The 22189-nt window shown below is 37.8% G+C and overlaps 1 protein-coding gene and 1 long non-coding RNA gene across 4 annotated transcripts in view; one reads left to right on the top strand and one right to left on the bottom strand.

The window, feature by feature from the left end:
* The window catches only part of LOC133550657 (androgen receptor-like), a 92039-nt gene that overhangs the window by 31611 nt on the left and 38239 nt on the right, over positions 1–22189 (bottom strand). For both annotated transcript variants that reach the window (XM_061896587.1, XM_061896588.1), the window contains exons 4-6: positions 13454–13732; positions 12658–12802; positions 5000–5130 (exon numbers count right to left, since the gene is read on the bottom strand). In XM_061896587.1, coding sequence (XP_061752571.1) covers positions 5000–5130; positions 12658–12802; positions 13454–13732 — 555 coding nt within the window. The remainder of the gene's footprint in view (positions 1–4999; positions 5131–12657; positions 12803–13453; positions 13733–22189) is intronic.
* The window catches only part of LOC133550660 (uncharacterized), a 34193-nt gene that overhangs the window by 11227 nt on the left and 777 nt on the right, over positions 1–22189 (top strand). The window lies entirely within an intron of this gene.

The raw sequence follows: 22189 nt of genomic DNA, 5'->3' as shown, positions 1-22189 counted from the left end.
ACCAGCAAGCAGTCGAGAGAATGATTGCTCTAAAACTCGGTGGTCTCCCGGAAAAATTGAGATGGTTGGCAAATGTGATGTTGTCAAGCGGCATTAAAATAATACTCGCGGGCCGCACTAATATTAAATTTTCATATTAAGGTGCGGACCGCGTGTCTGAGACCCCTGGTTAAAGTCCTACTGAAACCCACTACTACCGACCACGCCGTCTGATAGTTTATATATCAATGATGAAATATTAACATTGCAACACATGCCAATACGGCCGGTTTAGTTTACTAAATTACAATTTTAAATTTCCCGCGGAGTTTCCTGTTGAAAATGTCGCAGAATGATGACGCGTATGATGACGCGTGTTTGTGACGTTATTGGTTGGAGGGGACATATTAGCCCAGCACCACTTGCGGCTAAAAGTCGTCTCTTTTAATCGCGCAATTACACAGTATTTTGGACATCTGTGTTAGTGAATCCTTTGCAAATTGTTCAATTAATAATGGAGAAGTCAAAGTAGAAAGATGGAGGTGGGAAGCTTTAGCCTTTAGCCACACAAACACACGATGTTTCCTTGTTTAAAATTCCCGGAGGTGAAGCTTTACTATGGATGAGAGTGGTCAAGCGAACATGGTTCCCGACCACTTGTCAAGCGGCAGGTTTCGGTGAGAAAATTGTGGTAAAAAGTCGCCTCTTACCGGAGATCAGCGGAGCTTCTGTCCTGCTGCAGCTTCGTGACTTCTCTCAGAGACTGGCGTCAACACACCCGTGGACACACCCCTCATACTATCAGGTATTATTTAACTCACTAAAACACTAGCAACAGAATAAAAAGATAAGGGATTTCCCAGAATTATCCTAGTAAATGTGTCTAAAAACATCTGAATCGCTCCCAATGCAATCGCCTTTTTTTTAACTTAATTTTTTTCTTCTTCTAGTCCTTCACTCTAAATTTCCTCATCCACAAATCTTTCATCCTCGCTCAAATTAATGGGGAAATTGTCGCTTTCTTGGTCCAAATAGCTCTTGCTGCTGGAGGCTCACATCATAAATAATGTGAGGATGTGAGGAGCCCTCACACCGGTGACGTCATCGGCTGCTACCTCCGGTAAAGGCGAGGCTTTTTTATTAGTGACCAAAAGTTGCGAACTTTATCGTCGATGTTTTTACTAAATCCTTTTATCAAAAATATGGCAATGTCGCGAAATGATCAAGTATGACACATAGAATGTACCTGCTATCTCCGTTTAAATAAGAAAATCTCATTTCAGTAGGCCTTTAATACATACAGTAGCACAAAGCAAAAAAAAAATTTGTACGCTGAGTTATTTCATTTTAAATTTCAAAAGAGTCTTGTGGCTTCCATTGTTTTCTTTATTTCGTGAAACGGGTCAAAATGGCTCTTTGAGTGGTAAAGGTTGCCGACCCCTGCACTAAACGTATGCAAAGTGGATTGCGTCTCTTAAGTGAACAGAATAAGGGATTAAATCCTTTTTGTGTCTGTGTCTTGATTAATTTGCTAAATGTATGGTGATCATCAAAACACCCACAATTCTGGGAGGAGAAAGTGCAAATACTATTTAGCACTTGCAACGTGATTTATCAACACTCATCATTGTTTTGGGAGCACTATTTTTCATTTTATTTAGCATGTGTCAAAAGCTTGTGCAAGCTGACAGTTCCACACACGGCTGCAACATCAGTGCTTTCGCAGCACAGACGGACAGACGTCTTCGTCCTACGTGTGTGTCAATAATTTTTGACAGTCAGAAATAAAAAATATTTGACATATCGTCTATTCAGCAAACACCATTTATCATAACTGCTAGAGGACTTAAAGAGTTGATTAAAACAAATTCAATTAATGTGTGTCCATAAGTATTTTTTAAAATTGCGTTTGTTTTTTCCACACAGAATATATATCACAAAAATATTTTTTATATGTAAAACCCTTTAAGTATGCATTTTTTGCGTCTTGAGCGGAGTAAATGCTGCCTCTTTCCGATGAGCCCTCTTTTGGCAGTAAAAAAAAAAAGTGTTTTAATTGTAAATGCACTACTTCTAAAATGCCCACAAAAAGTGGTACATGTCTCCTGCATGTTTGAAAATATAGCAAAACGCCGCTGGTAAAAGCATGATAACATGAATGTGCAGTGAATGAGAGTACCTCTGTGGTGATGCCCCATATAGTAAACGCAAAATCGTCATTAAAATAAGACATTTCAACTGCACATGCAGTGGTAGGAACTCACACGCAACACACACACTTATAGTATACGCTGTGTTATAGATTGCACATGCTGTTGAGCACAAGGTATTTTGATCTTAGTAAATCAGGCTCTATGCGTTTCTGTTAATTGAACCACTTAGACACACAACTAGTGTTTTAAGGACAAGACATAACTATTACAATGACAACCAGGGCAGAGTTGTTCATGACACTCACTAAAAAAGTAAGCTAGCAGTAATACTAATGCTAACTTATTACATACTTGTGGATGTGATAGCCACTTACACCTTTCCTGTCGGACAAAAACGAGCTCTAAACTACCGACGACATGTATTAAGAAACATAATAATGCTGTGATAAAAAGTCACATTTGGAATTTAGACCAAAAGCTAAGTGTACAACACTAGTTGGCTGCTGCCAAGCTAAGGCAGCGTGACAGCTAATGCAAAGTAGGGAAAAGCAAGTTACCAGAAAAATCAGGTGAGGGATCTGAAATGAGTATTGATCGGCTCAGCCTGGGTTAGGCTATTTCAAAGTAAAGCTGTTCAGTGGAATCTATAGACTATTGTTGGGATGTGACTGACGTCGCGCCCTGTCCAATGAATACTAGTGTTAGTCAAGATCTGTTTTCAATGTGTACTGTGCACCATTTAGCCTTTCTCGAAGACAAAATACCCTATGCTTCTGTTTTTTTCGGCTGTACAAGCCGTTTAAATTGCGTGAAAAAAAATGTTTGGAGACCTCCAGAGTTCCTCAAGAGGTCATCAAAAAGGGCGGAAAGTCCAAGATTTGTGGAAACGTCGATGATAAAATCATGCAGCTCACACTCCACAGGACAACCGAGCAGATTCGAAGAATGTATGACTTTGAAAAAGGTTTAAAGGTTTGTTTGATATAGTTTTAAAGGTCAAAATGTCCCATTTAATTATAATCTTGATTTTATTTGTATTTCTTAAACAAGTGCGCTACAAGTGTTTTCAAAAGCACCAACTTGGCGTGTTTAGATAAGAGAAAGCAAATGTGAGCAAAACCTATGAGAGTTAAGCTTTTACCAAAGGCAGTAATCATAAATTAAGCTTTTAGCACATGCACAATGTTGATATCTGTAGTTATGTTTTGATAAAATGGGGAAAAACACACTAATCATAAATGGCGCGTGCAACAGCAACAAACATGGAAAAATCAATGCATATTTAGCCATGAGAGCCTGATACCAATTTCTTGACCCAGTCACACACAAAGAAGTTGTAGACCTCCATTCTTTTCCAAGTTTTGTCGTGTAGAATGGCGTCTGGAGCACAATCGTTGATAATGTATGTCTGGGAACGCGACCGACGTAATCCTTGAAATCACTTGACAAATCTTTTTTTAATTAAGTCCCAGTATAGGGATTAATTCCATTGCATAGTTAGATTATTTGCTCGTATCTGCTTTTTGAAGGAAGATTTAAGTCTCTTTGGTACTCCGATAGTTCGGGCGCTGCATGCTGTGCAACAGTCATCTTAGCTTAGTTAACCATCACTGGTTTTCACTTCTAGGAATAATTCACTTGTCGGTATACGGGCTATCGACTATTTTTTATTCCGACAAAGTGGCTACCTTTTTAGATCAATACTTATGTTTCTTAATATGGGACTATTTCATTTTTCAAGGGACAGTTGACAACCCTAATTATACAAGTACAATACACATACAGACAGACATTTGGACCACGGTGAAAAGCAACAATGTAGGAGAATGAGAACAAGAGTTTTGTTAACGTAAAAAAAATGGATAGAAACAAACGTTTCCTTCACACTATAAATGTAAATGATTTGGAATACCACAGTGTAGAAAGAAGTAGAGTGCCCTTTCCCACCCACATCTAGATGTAGTTTTTGCTTCACAGTATTACATCAAAGTAAACTGCTTGTTTTCTCTTCATCAATCCATTTCCTACCGCTTGTCCCTTTAGGTGTCGCGGGGAGTGCTGGAGCCTATCTCAGCTGCATTCTGGCTCTTAACTAATATGATTACAGTTTTTATTTGTCATAAAATATCTGAATTCATGAACTACACGGTTGTCAATTATCAAATGTTAAGTAAAACAAAAATCTTTACTCTTGGAATGGTATTCCTATAAGAAGAAAAACAAATCTCCTATTAAAATGTTTTACTTTTGAATTATATTAAAATTTTTCATACACATAACAGCTTCAATACTTCTTTTGTAGGTTGCAGGAAATGGCAATGCACAATAAATGAGGTGTAGCCCACCAGGAAGTAGTATTTTTCAACTACATCCCTACTACAGTGCATCTAAAAATGATTTATAGTGTTTAATCTTTGTCCACATTTTATTATGTCAGAGCCATGTTCCAAAATGGAATAAATTAATTTTGTCCTCAAAATTATACAGACTACACCCCATAATGACAATGTGAACATATCTTTAAAAATTTTAACATATTTTTCTCTTTTTAAAAACCAAAAAAACAACAACAAATAAATCACATGTACTAAAGTATTTACAGCCTTTGCTCATACATTTTTGGCAGCAATTAAAGCCTTAATTTTATTTGAATACGATGCTCACCTGTCTTTGGGCAGTTTTGCCCATTCCTCTAAAATGTGGAAAAAAGTGTAGCAGAAACACTGTGAATAATTTCCGGATGCATTGTAAAGCTAGATGACTTTATCAAGATTAAGATAGTTTACTGTAAAATACTCCAGCACAAATGTATTCCCATATAATTTGTGTTTTACAAGCCAACTTGGTTGATTAATGTCAAAACTTACGAATGCTGAAGAGGAGCAGGGCCTTCATGCAGAGAAACTCCTCCTGCGTTATCTGCAACATTGCAAACTCCTGTGACAGACGCTTCATGCGGATACAGTGCTCGTACATGGTGGAGATCTGCATCCGATGCCTGCGCAAGTTCAGAAAGGGCACATGGTGAGCGGTGAGGTCGATAAATTGCTTAAGACGCTGGACTTTTTGTTCTGTGATGGGCTGCAGAGAAGATAAGGTCAGAGGTTAAAGTCAAATGTATTAGAGTTGTAATAGGTACCACATAATACTAAGTCAGGAAAATCTGAAATTGGGTCTTTCCTGCTCTGATTTCTCCAAACGAGGGCGGGAAGGCAGAAGTTGAACTCATTTTTTCTTCTGTACAGTTTTTATTAACAATGTGGAAAGAAGCAGGTTTCTAATATGTCTTGTAAAGCCAAAGCCAAAAGGGAAAAATCATATTTCATCAGTTGTGAGTGGAAAAGGAGGATGGCAATGGAGCGGAACATCTTCCATCACTTAAAAAAAAAAAGGCAATAAAAAATCAACTGGACAGATTCATGACTAAACTTTTGACCAACTTTAGTGGTGTTTTCACTCAACTTCAGCGAAAACCACACATTAATAAATGTGTCACCTTTATTTTTGCAAAAGCAATTTTAATATTACACGTTTAATGCATTTGACAGAAAATGACACTTGAAATAATAGATTAACTTTAAAAATCATTGTCCAACTTCACTAACTTTCGGTCGTCCACCTTTTGAGACGTGGGTCACTTTATCAGAATTAAAGTTTAGCAGAGTTCACTCTAAATTGCTACATGCCGCAATAAAGAAGTACATTTTCTTGTTCTTTCGTGGTGTGTGTTGTGCTAAATACGCCCAAAACATCACATCACCCACACACGGTGGGTGATGTACCCATGATTACGGCATCAGTTAGGAGGTGATACCACTATTTAAGGAAATACGGTATTTAGTGACATTGAAGCGACAAATGGAAGAACGTTTTTACGAAGAGGCTGCCACTCTAATTAATTCATTTCTCAGATCTAATCTTCCTCTAATAGCTCTTCTTTCATGTGCAATCCGACCTCTCTGCAACAATTAGAGCGCAGCCGAAAAACATACCCCTAAATATCCGGTGTGACTATGATGAGGTTTTATGCCGGTGAGGTATGTTCCTTTCGACGAAAAAGCGCAACAGTTATTTAATCACTGCTAAATTTCGCGTCTCATTGCAATGATTGTGCCAGGGTTTTTGTCCCTTTCTTAAAGGACAGCCTTGGCTTGGCAGGAGACAGTGAGCAGCCAAGTGACGGTGAGCACTTAAGTCCATTAACACTTCCCGCTCACATTTCTTTCAAATAGCTCAAATTACCCAGACTCCACCAGCAAAATTGGAGCTGCTAATCCACCACACCTTGAAGAACAACTCAGTAATCGGGCTTCTATCCAGATGTAGAACTTGGTGGCAGCACTTTATCTCACGTCTGCATATAAAAGACCCTCAGATGGCTCTAAAATGCAGTTTTAACAACTTGTAACTGTTTAAGTGGGGCATAAAGTAATCACAGAAAATGGGTTGAAATGGATTCAAACAGTTTTCATAAGAGGTGCCCAAACTTTTTTTAAATATTGAAATGTACTATTAAATATATTTTAATTAAGTGGCTTGGGATGCAGTATCATCAAAAAGGATAATTGTAAAAATATTGTGATGTTGAAGTTTTTAACAGATTAAAATATACAATAGTGTCTATTAGATATAATGTGACAATGGCCGTGACGCTAAATACAGAAGGCTGCATTTCTTGTAGTTACACTATACCTCACACCTGATTTATGTCCAACCAACACAATTAACCTTGCTATTATCAGGGGAGTAAATTACAGGGAGCACATTAGTATAAAAAAAAGTATAAGCTAAAACCATTTTAATTTCACAACTCACAGAGTCATGTCAGCAGGACCTTTGCATGTGTTGCCGTTTATAATGTTGTTGCATACCTGTCAGCTCCAAAGCGCATCGATACACTCTATTTGTATTTGTCAAACCCTTTGTGGCTGCTTTGCATAATGGCAGCGTGGTGTCACGTTCAAGAACAGTACAAACAGGAAAAAAAGAAAGGAAAAAAGCAGACTAATGGACCGCTCATAATTATCATGTGAAAGTTGAGCTTAAGTGGACCACACAGAAGCGATACAATCATGCAACAGCTACATTTTACATAGTTTTTATCTTCTTTTGTATTGACATATAGAAGAGAAGTGCCATCCCATTTGAAAACTATTTGATTAATAAATAAATACATAAACATATTATTGGCCATTAATAACAATTATGCAACAGCTACATTTTACATAGTTTTTATCTTCTTTTGTATTGACATATAGAAGAGAAGTGCCATCCCGTTTGAAAACTATTTGATTAATAAATAAATACATAAACATATTATTGGCCATTAATAAACTATGTTTTTTCCTCACCTTTGCATTGTGCATGCAGAACACCTGGGAGCCACCCAATGTTTTCACCAAAATAAAATGAAATTTACTTTTTTCAAGCCTATATCCGAAAATGTACATAATGAACGACAGTCGAAGACTAAAGGCTTTTAACTTTATATCTGATCAATCAATTGCTTTGAATTGCAAACAATTCCTATTAATATCGAGGGCTTTCGCACTATTAACTCGGTGCAAAATGAAACCGTCGAAAAGTGTCCTGATGTTTACGTCTTATTAAAGCGGCAACTGCACTTTTTTTAATGTTGCCTATGATTTACAATACCTTTGAGAGACAAGCATACATACCTTTTTAATGCATTTTAACTCGTGAACAAACATAAATAAAAGTCCACTTACAATGGAGCTTATGGGAGCTATGAAGTCAAGACGCCATTGTGTCTACAAAACCCAAAACCAGTGAAGTTGGCAAGTTGTGTAAATCGTAAATAAAAACAGAACACAATTATATGCAAATCCTTTTCAACCTATATTGAATTAAATAGACTGCAAAGACAAGATACTTAACGTTCGAATTGGAAAACTTAGTTATTTTTTGAAAATATTAGTTCATTGGATATTCCCTGGAGCATGTTTGAAAAAACTGGCACATGTGGCAAACAAGTGGGAACAAGTTGGTGCCATGATTGGGTATAAAAGCAGCATACATGAAATGCTCAGTTATTCACAAACAAGGAAGTGAACAAATGCGTGAGCAAATTGTCCAACAGTTTAAGAACAAAATTTTGTCAACGAGCTATTGCAAGGAATTTAAGGATTTCACCATCTAAGGTCTGTAATATCATCAAAAGGTTCAGATAATCTGGAGAAATCACTGCACATAACATTGAATGCCCGTGACCTTGGATCCCTCAGGCGATAGGTACTGCATCAAAAACGCGTGTAAAGGATATCACCACATGGGCTCAGGAACACTTCAGAAAACCACTATCAGTAACTACAGTTTGTCGCTACATCTTTAAGTGCAAGTTAAAACTATACTCTGCAAAGCGAATGCCGTTTATCAACAACACCAAGAAATACACCGCCGGCTTCGCTGGGCCAGAGTTCATCTAAAATGGACTGATGCAAAATGCAAAATGTAAAAGTGTTCTGTGGTCTGACGAGTCCACATTTCAATTTGTTTTTGGAAACTGTGGACGTTGTGTCCTCCAGATTGTTCTAGGCGCAAACTTCAAAAGCCAGCATCTGTGATGGTATGGGGGTGTATCAGTGCCCAAGGTATGGGTAACGTTCACATCTATGAAGGCACCATTAATGCTGAAAGGTACATAAAGGTTTTGGAGCAACATATGTTGCCATCCAAGCAATGTTATCATGGAAGGCCCCAGCTTATTTTAGCAAGACAATGCCAAGCCACGTGTTACAACAGCTTGGCTTCATATTAAAAGAGTACGGGTGCTAGACTGGCCTGCCTGTCGTCCAGACCTGTCCCCTATTGAAAATGTATGGCGCATTATGAAGTGTAAAATACCACAAGGGAGACCCCAGACTGTTGAACAACTTAAACTGTACATCAAGCAAGAATGGGAAAAAATTTCACCTGAAAAGCTTCAAAAATTGGTCTCAGTTCCCAAACGTTCACTGAGTGTTGTTAAAAGGAAAGGCCATGTAACACAGTGGTAAAAACGCCCCTTGCCAACTTTTTGGACTGTGTTGCTGCCATTAAATTCTAAGTTAATGATTAATTAAAAAAAATATATATTTTCTCAGTTCAAACATTAAATTTATTGTCTTTGCAGTATATTCAATTGAATATAAGTTAAAAAAGGATTTGCAAATCATTGTATTCTGTTTATATTTACGAATTACACAACGTGCCAACTTAACTGGTTTTGGGTTTTGTATTCCAACCATAAAACCCAATAAAAAATACATATGTTCCGTTTACATTTTGTGACCTGAATATTAACCATGTATTAGCGATATTGTTATCATAAGCACTTATGTTAACTATATTTAGCAGCGCATTGATCAAGTGAGTTAAACTACCTTATGCTGCTGTATTGACATGAGCTGGTGAGCTGCTGTCTCACCTCTGACCTCGTGAACATTAAATCTAGATTATAAATTATCCCTCTCACCTTGATAGTATGTACAAGGCTGCAGCCATAAACTGAGAAGTTGGTGAACTTTAACAGCCAACTTGGATCCAGAAATGGCAATAAATATCCAAAAAGATGCTTGGTTCCACCCACCTTTTTTCTTCGCAAGGATTATGATCATTCTTCATATAAACGGGAACATATAAACACCCTATTAGTTGTCATCCTAGTGAGAGCAGAAATTGTACGGTTAGTGATAGTTTATCAGGTTTGTTGGCTTTCATGTAGTTATTGTTGAAGAGAAAAGATAACGTTTTGATTAATAAATCAATGTGCTGCCGTATGCTTAAAATTAGCAAATTATGTAAATATTGCAATCTTGTTATGAATGTGCAAGTTACTATATTACATCTATAATTACAGCATGTGTATAAAATATTGATGGAAATGTTTGGATGTTTTTTAAGCGCTTTATAGGCAGAAAGAGAGTCTCCCATAGGTTCCATTGTAAGCAGACATTTGCTAACATTTATTTACATGATAGAATGCATAAAAAAAGTAAAACGTATGTGTGCTTGTGTGTTTGTTTTATAAAGGTATTGTGAATGATAGGTTAAATTCCAAAAAAGTCCAGTTCTACTATAAAGCCCACAGCATCTGTTTTTGCAAGTACAAGTGTTGTCATGTCATTAAACGGTTCAACCAATCACAGATATTAACTTCACCAGTGACAAATTCTCCTTGAATATAATCCCAACTGTTTATAAAAAGAACCTAAGTACACCAGACTATCATGTGAAGCAGTGGTCCCCAACCACCGAGCCGTGGCCCGATTGGTACCGGGCCGCAGAAGAATTTGTTATTCTTTTTTATTAAATCAACGTAAAAAACACAATATACACTTACAATTAGTGCACCAACCACAAAAACCTCCCTTTTTCATGACAAAAACGTCCCTTTTTCATGACAAAGAAAAAAAAAATAAAAAAATGGTTTCCCCCTAAACTACCACCCCTTGTCCAAGTACAAGCTGACCTTTCTGTCCTAAATAAATGATAAATCTCAATGAATGATACAAAACTTAATTTGTATATGTTAAGCATAATAAAGAGGCTTTTGCCTTTAATACAAGCTATTTCTGATTTCAAATGATCAACTGAAGGTCAAGTTATTATTTGTTTTAAGAACAAAAATTAATGTTTTCCATTTTGGAATAAGTAACATAATAAAATGTGGAAAAATGAAGCGCTGTGAATACTCTCTCAATGCACTGTAGTAGGAAGGCAGCAACATAATTTTTGTCAGGGACATTACTCAAAATGCATACTGGGCCATATTTGGCTATTTAATTTTGTTTTCGTACAAGGTTCCAGAGCCGATTTTTTTGAGTAACAGAACTGAAGATAACGCAACTTAGCTATTAGCGTAGATTAGCAAATACATGAATATTATGTTGGGCAGCACGGTGGAAAAAAGGGGTAAGTGCATGTGCCTGACAATACGAAGGTCCTGAGTACTCCTGGGTTCCAACCTGGGCTCGGGATCTTTTTGTGTGGAGTTTGCATGTCCTCCCCGTGACTGCGTGGGTTCCCTCCGGGTACTCCGGCTTCCTCCCACCGCCAAAAACATCTGTAGATAGGTTGATTGGCAACACTAAATTGGCCCTAGTGTGTGAATGTGAGTGTGAATGTTATCTGTCTATCTGTGTTGGCCCTGTAATGAGGTGGCAACTTGTCCAGGGTGTACACCGCTTTCCGCCCAAATGCAGCTGAGATAAGCTCCAACACCCCAAGCGGTAGAAAATGGATGGATGGATGAATATTATGTTTACACTAATCACAATATGGTGACCAACCAACAATTTGTTTAAAAAATAACAAAAAAACAAAGAAAAAGGGAACAGGACTTGCTAAGATGTTATTTACTCCTCAGTCACAGCTTAGGTGTTGTTAAATATACAGAAAAATAATTGAGTGAACTTGATTTTGGCCTTCCCATGGTCTGAGAAGCACCTGAATTATTCAGGTAGACATTAGTAGACCATGTGACTTATTGAATATTCCATATTTTTTAGAGAGGGTAATGTGTCAGGGTAGAAGAACAACTAAAGTGTCATTTCGTTTTTTTAAATATTAATACAATAAACCTCAAACATAATAAATAATAATATACAAAGATAATTTTATCATGCATTCCATACATTTTATTTCCTGGGACACATATTACCCATATATATTTATATAGAAAAACATTTGTCATTAGTATTGAAAATTCTGTTATTTTAAAGACACATTTTGATTTGTCAATTGGATTACATTTCTAACCTTACTATAATGTGGAAAAAGTTTTTTCCATAAATGAATACAATTGTAGTTATTGGATGTCTTCATATTCCTTACACTGGCCTCCCTACTGCTGCCATGTGTAATAAACAATATCCTGATCTGAATCATTTTCACTACACGGAGCATTCAGATTTTGAATGATCCATCCATCCATTTTCTACCGCTTATTCCCTTTCGGGGTCGCGGGGGGCGCTGGCGCCTATCTCAGCTACAATCGGGCGGAAGGCAGGGTACACCCTGGACAATTCGCCATCTCATCGCAGGGCCAACACAGATAGACAAACAACATTCACACTCACATTCACACACTAGGGCCAATTTAGTGTTGCCAATCAACCTATCCCCAGGTGCATGTCTTTGAAAGTGGGAGGAAGCCGGAGTACCCGGAGGGAACCCACGCATTCACGGGGAGAACATGCAAACTCCACACAGAAAGATCCCGAGCCTGGATTTGAACCCAGGACTGCAGGACCTTCGTATTGTGAGGCAGACGCACTAACCCCTCTGCCACCGTGAAGAAGAAATAATATTCCTCACTTTAATCTTATGGTAACAAAACAACAAGCAAGGCAGAAACTGGTGCCGAAAAGCTCGCGACCATTCCTACATTAGAAAAATATATTAAAAGTATTTTGTATGATTTTCCATCACAGGAGAACTAGGTGTAAAAGATGGGGGATAAAGAAACTGATGTAGTATAGCAGATTAGTTAATACAATTAAAAAAATTCACAGAAATTACATACTCGTTGAAGACGAGATCGGGTGCAAAGTACAGCATCCTGCTGTTGACGGTCTTATGTGATCGCCAACCCATGGCGAACACCATTACGCCCATCCACGAATGTTGGATGACAGTCATTTGGTCGTCCACATGCAGACTCCTAAAACCTACACACAGAACATGTACAGTATGTTATAGTGTTATTAAATTTGTTGAATAAGTGAGTTTACTTGTTTGACTAACTGGAATAATAACAATTGTGTCACCATTCTCCACAATAAAATAGCCTCTGGGTTCCCCAAAAATCAATGTTAGGGCAACTATTTATCTCATTCTAAAATGCCTTTTGGATAATTTTTGCTGTCATAGGAAATTAAAGTTAGGGCTACTACTTATCTCATTCTAAAATGCATTTTGGATCCTTTTTTGCTTTTGTAGGAAATTAATATTTTTCTAACTTAAAACAGGAGAGCGAGGAAAGGATTTCTCGATCCAAACAACTCATGAAGACTAAAGCATTATTTTTTTCTCCAGGCAAGAATTGTGATTACAGCCTATGTGATCTACAGCCCCCCAAAAATAATGAGAATCATAAATAGGTTATGGTTTGTTCAAACAGCATACGTAAAAATCATTTGTATCAGTTTCCATTTAAAAAAATACCCAACTTGTTTTTAAAGCACTTCATGTTCTTGCATCAACTGGATTGTTGCCTCAAATGTTTAGGACATTGATGATGCTCCCTCTGGCATGAGTCCCTTTATTGTGTAATTAGTTCATGAACAACGTTTAAAAAACCTTATCTATACTAGTCTTACCTGGTAGTCCCTTTGCCCACTTGACCATGTTGACCAGTTGTCTCTCTCCAAGCTCGTTGAGGCTGGTAAGCAGATTGTCCGCTGAGTCTGGCTGGGCGTAATCGTGGCCCGCGTTCACAATCTCAGGCTCAATGGACTGCAGAATATCAAGGAAGACCGTCTGGGAGTTGATGTTCACACTTGATTTAGGGGAGACATGATGGATAACCTCAGCGGAATCCTGAACAGGATTATCCTCTTTGGGGTTTTTTGGTTGTCCAATCTTCTTTAGTTTACGTGCTATAAATGCAAAAACAAATGTTGTGTCAATAATAATTTGTCTTTTCAGGACGGCATAGTGTAGTGCTACACTGACTTTGGTGCACCCTGTGTTGGATCGACTCCTGCTCATTGACATTAGTGTAAATGGTCTACAGCAGGGGTGTCTAAACCCTTTGCCTCTAGGAACCAATGTGAAACTGTGCCAATGGGCCGCGACGAAACAAAGTGATTTTTGGGATAGCACATCACTGTAAGTGAGGAATTTAGACCCATGCCATCATATATAAGAAAGTGAAAATCAGCAGTTTGATAGAGGGCAACTAGTTGGGGACGGCGTGGCGCAGTGGAAGAGTGGCCGTGCGCTCCCGAGGGTCCCTGGTTCAAATCCCACCTAGTACCAACCTCGTGACGTCCGTTGTGTCCTGAGCAAGACACTTCACCCTTGCTCCTGATGGGTGCTGGTTGGCGCCTTGCATGGCAGCTCCCTCCATCAGTGTGTGAATGTGTGTGTGAATGGGTAAATGTGGAAGTAGTGTCAAAGCGCTTTGAGTACCTTGAAGGTAGAAAAGCGCTATACAAGTACAACCCATTTATTTATTTTATTTTAGTTAGTTTTTGAGAGCGAAATAGAGGTCAATAAAAATATATTTTAAATTTGGTAAGCCACTCTTTGGCACCCTTGGTCTACATTAAATGTACCCTGTGATTGGCTGATAACCTGTCCAAATTGTAGTCCGCCTGCTGAACAAGATACTAAGCAGCCAAAAATGGATACATAGAAAAGATTCAGAAAATTTAAGTCATTTCACTTTCTCAATCAATTTGAAAATTGCTCACCCAGCTCTGAATAAAAAAACAACAATTTTAGCCAACAACATCAAGACTAATCTTGTAATAGCTCTAAAGCAAGGGTGTCCAAACTTTTTCCACAGAGGGCCGCACACGGAAAAAAATTAAGCATTTGGGGGCCATTTTGATATTTTTCATTTTCAAACCATAACAAAATATATGTTTGTTTGTTTTTTTATCCTTTGGGCTCCTGGGAGCATAGAGGGTCTCAGTCATTAAAATGTTAAAAATAAGTCAGATTATTATTGTATTTATTTATTTAATGCTTACAGTAAATCTCTATATCAACTTGAGGTTGATATAAAGTAAAACAAATAAGATTGTATGCCTTTTCTGTCAAAGACAACTTTGTTTTTTATAGTAATACTGAAATATGCAGTATTTACATAGATAGATAGATAGATAGATAGATAGATAGATAGATAGATAGATAGTACCTTATTGATTCCTTCAGGAGAGTTTCTTTTATTTAGCAATTAAAGCCCTCAATGATCAATAATGCAGGACACCATTGATTTTAATTATTTTATATTTTTGAGTAACCACAGTGAAAAATTTAATAAAATCCTACTAAATATATTTGAGATCCGAAAGGTTCCCCACTCATAAAGTGATACATTTTTATTAGTTTTTTTTTTTTACTTTTAACACTTACATTTCAAGATCAACTTCCGATATATCTGTCGATTTTAAGTTTGAACTATTATTTTGTTTGTTTTATGCTCTTTTGTCAAAACTTTGATGTTTTTATTTGGCAACCACACAACATATGCAATATTTTTTCCACATAAAACAGTTTAAAGTGATTATTTTTAAGTAATAATTCATTATAACATAGATTTTTTTTGTCCTTTTTTTTTTGAGCAATGGAAAAAAAAAAGAAAAGAAAGACAAAAGGAACAAAAAAACTGCCTGCCTGGCAGCTTTGTGTAAACATTGGCACTTTTTCTCATTAGATTTCACCTCATTCCACTTTTTTTAAAGGTTTATTTTTTTATTTTTGCAATACAATCAATTTTGCAATTTTTGCAGAATGTGTGGCAGGCCGTTAAACGATTAGTTGCGGGCCGCAAATGGACACCCCTGCTCTAAAGCCATTGAGTCATACTGAACAGATGAGTCTCATCTGGTGGAAATGTCTGCGGTCGTAATGTACGAAGCCTAGCTGGTGATTGAGAAGTGCTTTTTTTTCTTCTTCTCGTCCTCTTTTTTCCAATCTGTCCTACCTGCAAGATTTTGCAGCATTGCAAAGACATCTTTGATGCACACAACTGAGTAAATCACAGCCATTTGCATGACATATTGGTTTCTTTCGCCACTAAAAAGCTGAGTAAAATTCAGAGCTCGCGAGGAGCAGAAAAGCACTCCCATCTTTAGCAGAGACACAGCTCCTTGCTGACCTGAGTGCAGCTGCTGCAATCTGACAACATGCACTTAAAGAAAAAATCGGCACAGACTTTGGTTTAGCTATCTGATCCGAGAAGTAAGTGGTGGTAGACAATGCTCGTAACGCTTAGGCTTTATCGCTCAACTTTTGACTGATGCCTCAGCAATACTAAGTTAATGCATTGAAGAGGAGACACTTGTTTATTTATTTACTTATGTGTATTTACTAGGGCTGCGAATCTTTGGGTGTCCCACGATTCAATTCGATTCTCGATTCAAAAACGATATATTTCCGATTCAAAACAATTTTGTATTCATTCAATACATAGGATTTCAGCAGGATCTACCCCAGTCTGCTGACATGCAAGCAGAGTAGTAGATTTAAAAAAAAAAAAAAAAGCTTTTATAATTGTAGAGGACAATGTTTTATCAACTGATTGCAATAATGTAAATTTGTTTTAACTATTAAACGAACCAAAAATATACCTTACCGGTATTTGATTTTTGTGAAAATATTGGACACAGTGTGTTGTCAAGCTTATGAGATGCAATGCAACTGTAAGCCACTGTGACATTATTGTTCTTTATTTGTATTTTTATAAATGTCCAATGATAATGTCAATGAAGGATTTTCAATCACTGCTATGCTGAAATTATAACTAATATTGAGCTGCGATGAGATGGTGACTTGTCCATGGTGTACACCGCCTTCCGCCTGATTGTAGCTGAGATAGGCGCCACCACCCCCCGCGACCCCAAAAGGGAATAAGATGGATGGATGGATTGATACTGTTGTTGATAATATTAATTTTTGCTTCACTACTTTTGGTTTGTTCTGTGTCGTGTTTGTGTCTTCTCAATTGCTCTGTTTATGATGAAGTTCTGAGTGTTGCTGGATCAGGTTTGGTTCTGGAATTGGATTGCATTGTTATGGTATTGCTGTGTAGTGGCTTGTTGGATTGATAAAAAAAAAAAAAAAAAAAATTAATAAAAAAAAAATCTATTTTTTAAAAATCAGAATCAATTCTGAATTGCACAATGTATTCGATTCGATTTGTATTCGAATCGATTTTTTCCCACACCCCTTGTTTGTACTCAATCTTGTATTTTATTTAATGGAAGACGATGGCAGGCGTTAAATCGGGCAAATGCTTGTTTAAAGACGCGCCTTTCTGTAATTAGTGGGTTAGCGCTTGCTGCACAGCTGCAACACAGCTGCAACACAATGCTCAAAAGTACAGTAGTACTTGTTTTTTTTTGTTGGTCCTCCGTTTCAAAAGGTGGACTCCTGCTGTAGACAGGGCTCATGTGATAGTGATCCCTCACTTGGCACCTTTGTACTCAGCAATGCATTATTAGTGTTAATGTAACCCCACCTGGTTCAGTCCATGCTTTTCTGTTTTGCGCAAGACTCGAACATGGGTCATCTGGCATGAGGCTAGCTATCGAGCTAAAAACCCGAGCTATCAAACTGGTAACCAGCACTGCTCTTGAGGTTGTCAGGGAGTGAGGTTTACCAACGTACACATGGCCCAGCCCAACTGGCTGGCCTTTGCTACACTAACCCCTCTAAACCTCACTCTCATCCGGGTCATGGCACCACTGAAACCCATGTGTTTCAGTGTCTACTTTTTCTGTTCCGCCCGGGACTCAAACCTTGGTCGTCCGGCATGAGCGACAAGCGTGTTATCTGTTATCAACGCAGTAACCAGAAACGCTGGCTGGCCTCCATTACACTAGTGCAGCGTTTCTCAAAGTGTGGGGCGCGCCCCACTGGTGGGGAATAGAGACATGACAGGTGGGGCGCGAGGAACGGGAGGAAATTTAACTTTTTTTTTTTTTTTTTTTAATTCTTAGATTTTTTTTTTTTACAACCCCATTTTCTATACAAACTGTAAATCACTTTGTGATTCCGTCTGTGAAATCCGATATATAAATTAATGTAAATTACGTATTTTTCCTGTAGACTTTAAATTTCTAGGTAGGAGCGAAAGTTTGACAGACGCAACAGTAACTAATGGGGGCGGGGCTAAGCGGAACAAACTTTCGCGCGGATGGGTAGCAGGCCAATGTGTGGACCACAATTACACAAAATGGATGAATTGGCTTCATATAGAGTTGCATACAGAATTGCTCTATGCAAAAAACACACACATTTGCTGAACAGCTGATTCTCCCCACTGCAATAGACATGGTGTCAGTCATGCTTGACGAGACAAGCGCAGCAAAATTAAAAGCTGTCCCACAGTTGCGAGACGTATATGCGACAATGCAAGTGATCTTTAGGAACAACTCGTAGACCAGGGTTTGGCAACCGGCGGCTCCGGAGCCGCATGTGGCTCTTTGATCACTCTGATGCGGCTCAGCTTGTCACGGCCAGCTAAGCTTGTCATCCTGCTTGTCAAACCTCGGGACACGCCCACGGCCGCGCGCGTCTCCGTCCTGCAGCAGCGGACAAAGACATGTGGGTGTCCAAGTTAAAACGCCTGACAGCGGACCTTGAAGATGTTTCACGCCCGAAGGACGTTTTTGCTCAGAATCACAAATAGTGTGATATTGAAAACCTCCCCAAGGCAGACAAACTTGTGTTCGAAACTTGGAACGCTATCCCTGACTTTTATGTGAACATGAAAAAGTATGCACTTGGAGTCCTGTCGATCTTTGGATCCACGTTTTCATGTGAGCAGGTGTTCTCCAACATCCATCCATCCATTTTCTACCGCTTATTCCCTTTTGGGGTCGCGGGGGGCGCTGGCGCCTATCTCAGCTACAATCGGGCGGAAGGCGGGGTACACCCTGGACAAGTCGCCATCTCATCGCAGGGCCAACACATGAACTTTATTAAAAACAAACATGGCACACGCCTCACAGATGAGAGTTTACATTCCTGTGTGAGGATAAAGGTGACGTCATACAGCCCCTATGTGGGGACGCTGTGCGCTGCAGTTCAGGAGCAGAAATCACATTGACCACGTATGATACATATTTTAATTTCCTATAATTTTGCATACATTCATATTTTTTAATTGATCAGCGAAATAGACATTTTATCATTTAGGTTGGCAGCTGATGCACGGCGCCAGTAAAAGGATGACGACACAGAGAGAGAGGACGGCATTTTTGGTTTTCTGCCAGTGAATAATTTAAGTTTGGCGTTTTGTTTTTTCATTACTACAAGGAAGAATTAAATGGACATTAAGTATTTTACTTAACCTTCAACCCCACGTCTTTTTCGGAGTTAAAAACGTTTTGTTGCATGCAGAAATTTTATTTCATTTTTTCTGCAGTCGTTCATTGATTTCATAAACGTAACCCATCATAGTTTGTTTATACATAGCCCAAAGCAAAAAGAAAACTTTATATGCAGTGTTATTTATTTTTTTAATTTTTAATTTTATTTTATATTTTAATTTTTTTTCCTGTCCAGCTTCTCAGGCAAATCATATAGTTGATGTAGATGCCCATATCGGCTGTTCACATTTACTTTACAGAAGAGAAGTGTAGGATACTTCTCTTGTTGCCTTATTTAAATTTGACTTTATTAAATGTATTTATATTATCATTTTGTGCAGCCGGGCTGGAGCAGCAAGGGATAGAAAGAGAAAAAAAGGAAGACAAAGGGGGAAATTGTGGGGATCAGAGGGGGATTAGACAGTGTTATTTCATTTTAAATTTCAAAAGAGTTTTGTGGCTCCCATTGTTTTCTTTAATTTGTGAAACAGGTCTAAATGGCTCTTTGAGTGGTAAAGGTTGCCGACCCCTGTCGTAGACAAATTCAAATAAAGTCGTTTTGCTTTACAAGTGGACGAAGCTACTGACAGCAATACAGACTGCCTGTTCATCACATACGTCCGCTTTGTGAATGGCAAGTCACTGTGCGAGGATTTACTGTTTTGCAAATACGTAAAAAATAGAGCCACTGCTGATGAGCTGTTCAAGATAATGGACAGTTTCCTCAAAGAACACAACCTTAAATGGGAAAACTGTGTGGACTTTTGCTCCGATGGCGCACAGACCATGGCAGGGTCAAGAAACGGGCAGCAGGCTCTAATAAAGCGGGTTGCGCCAAATGCGCATTGGTCACACTGCGTCATTCACCGGGAAGCACTCGCATTAAGGCAGCTCAGCCCCGAACTCAATGAGGTTTTAACAGATGTTGTGAGCGCGGTAAATTTGATCAAAACACGAAAAAGTGGCACTTTTAATTTATTTGATATTGAACTTGATGCAAGTTATTTGATTTATTATTGAACTTGATGCAAGTTATTTGATTTATTATTGAAATTGATGCAAGTTATTTGATTTATTATTGAACTTGATGCAAGTTATAACACTTTTATTTGATTTATTATTGGAATTGATGCAATTTATAACACTTTTGTTTTATTTATTATTGAACTTGATGCAAGTTATTTGATTTTATATTGAAGTTGATGCAAGTTATTTGGTTTATTATTGAACTTGATGCAAGTTATTTGATTTATTATTGAACTTGATACAAGTTATAACACTTTTATTTGATTTATTATTAGAGTTGATGCAAGTTATAACACTTTTGTTTTATTTATTATTGAACTTGATGCAAGTTATTTGATTTATTATTGAACTTGATGCAAGTTATACCACAGCTGCACAGTTATTTTATTTTGTTATTGAACTTGATTTTATTTTATGTTATTGAGTTGGAATGTATACAACTTGATGTTACTTGATGTTCAATAATTTTGAAAATGTTAAACTTGGCATTAGCGATCTGTTAGGGCGATGAGGGCAGGTGGGGCTTGAAAACTCCCCTTTGTCCAAAGTGGGGGATGTCCAAAAAAGTTTGAGAACCACTGCACTAGTGTATATGACTGATGATGGGGAGCGGTGGATTACTAGGGCATTGTCTATAAGTCTGTAAGTGTATACTGCATTTTGTACTGCATTTGTTTCATGTATGAAAAGCACTGTATACATTTGATTTGATTTACAGAATATCAGAAGCAATGTTTTTTCATTTTAATTTCCCCTCGGGGTTTAATAAAGTATATCTGATTCTGATTCTGATTTGCTATGATAATTAATGTAATGCAATTCCAGTTCCACACACAACTTTTATAGGGAATCATTGTAATTTTACATGCAGGTGACCATGTAAAATATATAAATAACGGGTGGAATGGATAAGTTAACTTTTAACATCACTTTTACATTTATTTAGGATTATTGCAAAGACAGTGATGAAGGGAGAGGGCGGCAGAGAGAAAAGCTACATTCGTACTTTGCTAGGAGTTATTTCTTGAAATAAAATGTTTCTCACCTTCTTTATTAAAGTACTAGCAATTACAACTTTCTTCAGCCCCCCGATGGATTATTTTGCAGTTGTATTCAATAAAAAAACAGAGCGTGAGAAAGTCATCGATGTCTGGGCTTCCTCATTTACGCAATCAATTCAACGGAATGGCACACGGGAAAATTGATTACTTTGTTATGCACTATGTTTATATGGAAAAAAACTTTTGTAAACCATTTTTGTTAAACAGTTATCAATACAGTGATACTATAGGTTTGGTGAAAAACTTAAGAATCCAGGAGGCATGGCTTCCAAGTGAAAGCCTCTATTTAAGGAATAATACTGGTTAGTTAGAAATGACCAATCAATCAATCAATCAAAGTTTACTTATATAGCCCTTAATCACAAATGTCTCAAAGGGCTGCACAAGCCACAACAACATCCTCGGCTCAGATCCCGCGCAATGAATGCAAAGAGGATATGTTTAATAATGTGAGAGTCCAGTCCACATTGGACTGAACCAAAAGCATCTGTTTTAGCTGTTAACTGTAGAACACAAAGAAGTCAAAACACAATTAGACATTTCTGAGCTTCATTTTCCTTCATGTTGACTGACAGTAATTGGTAATTATCGAATGATTGCCTCTTGCAGCTTCCGTGGAGAGACTCTTATTAAAAATGCCACCTGACTTACCGGCTCAGTTCGATCAATATTAAATTTCCAGTTTTAGGTACAACTAAAGCTTGTCTCAAAAAAAACCCTGGTGAAAGCAAATTGCAGATTATATAAGAAGTTACACTTGCAAGGAAAATATATTTAAATTTTGATCCCATGACAAACACATTCAAATAAAAATGCTAAATTAAAAGCTCCTGCACAAGATTGTCAGTCATGGCCTTGATTCTTCCAGCATACACTACAAATACATTGGGTTGCGCTAACCTTAACAGCTCCAGTTTTGAGT

This window comes from Nerophis ophidion, linkage group LG04, assembly GCF_033978795.1.
Source record: "Nerophis ophidion isolate RoL-2023_Sa linkage group LG04, RoL_Noph_v1.0, whole genome shotgun sequence".
Taxonomy (NCBI): domain Eukaryota; kingdom Metazoa; phylum Chordata; class Actinopteri; order Syngnathiformes; family Syngnathidae; genus Nerophis; species Nerophis ophidion.
This window is presented reverse-complemented; position numbering and strand designations above follow the sequence as displayed.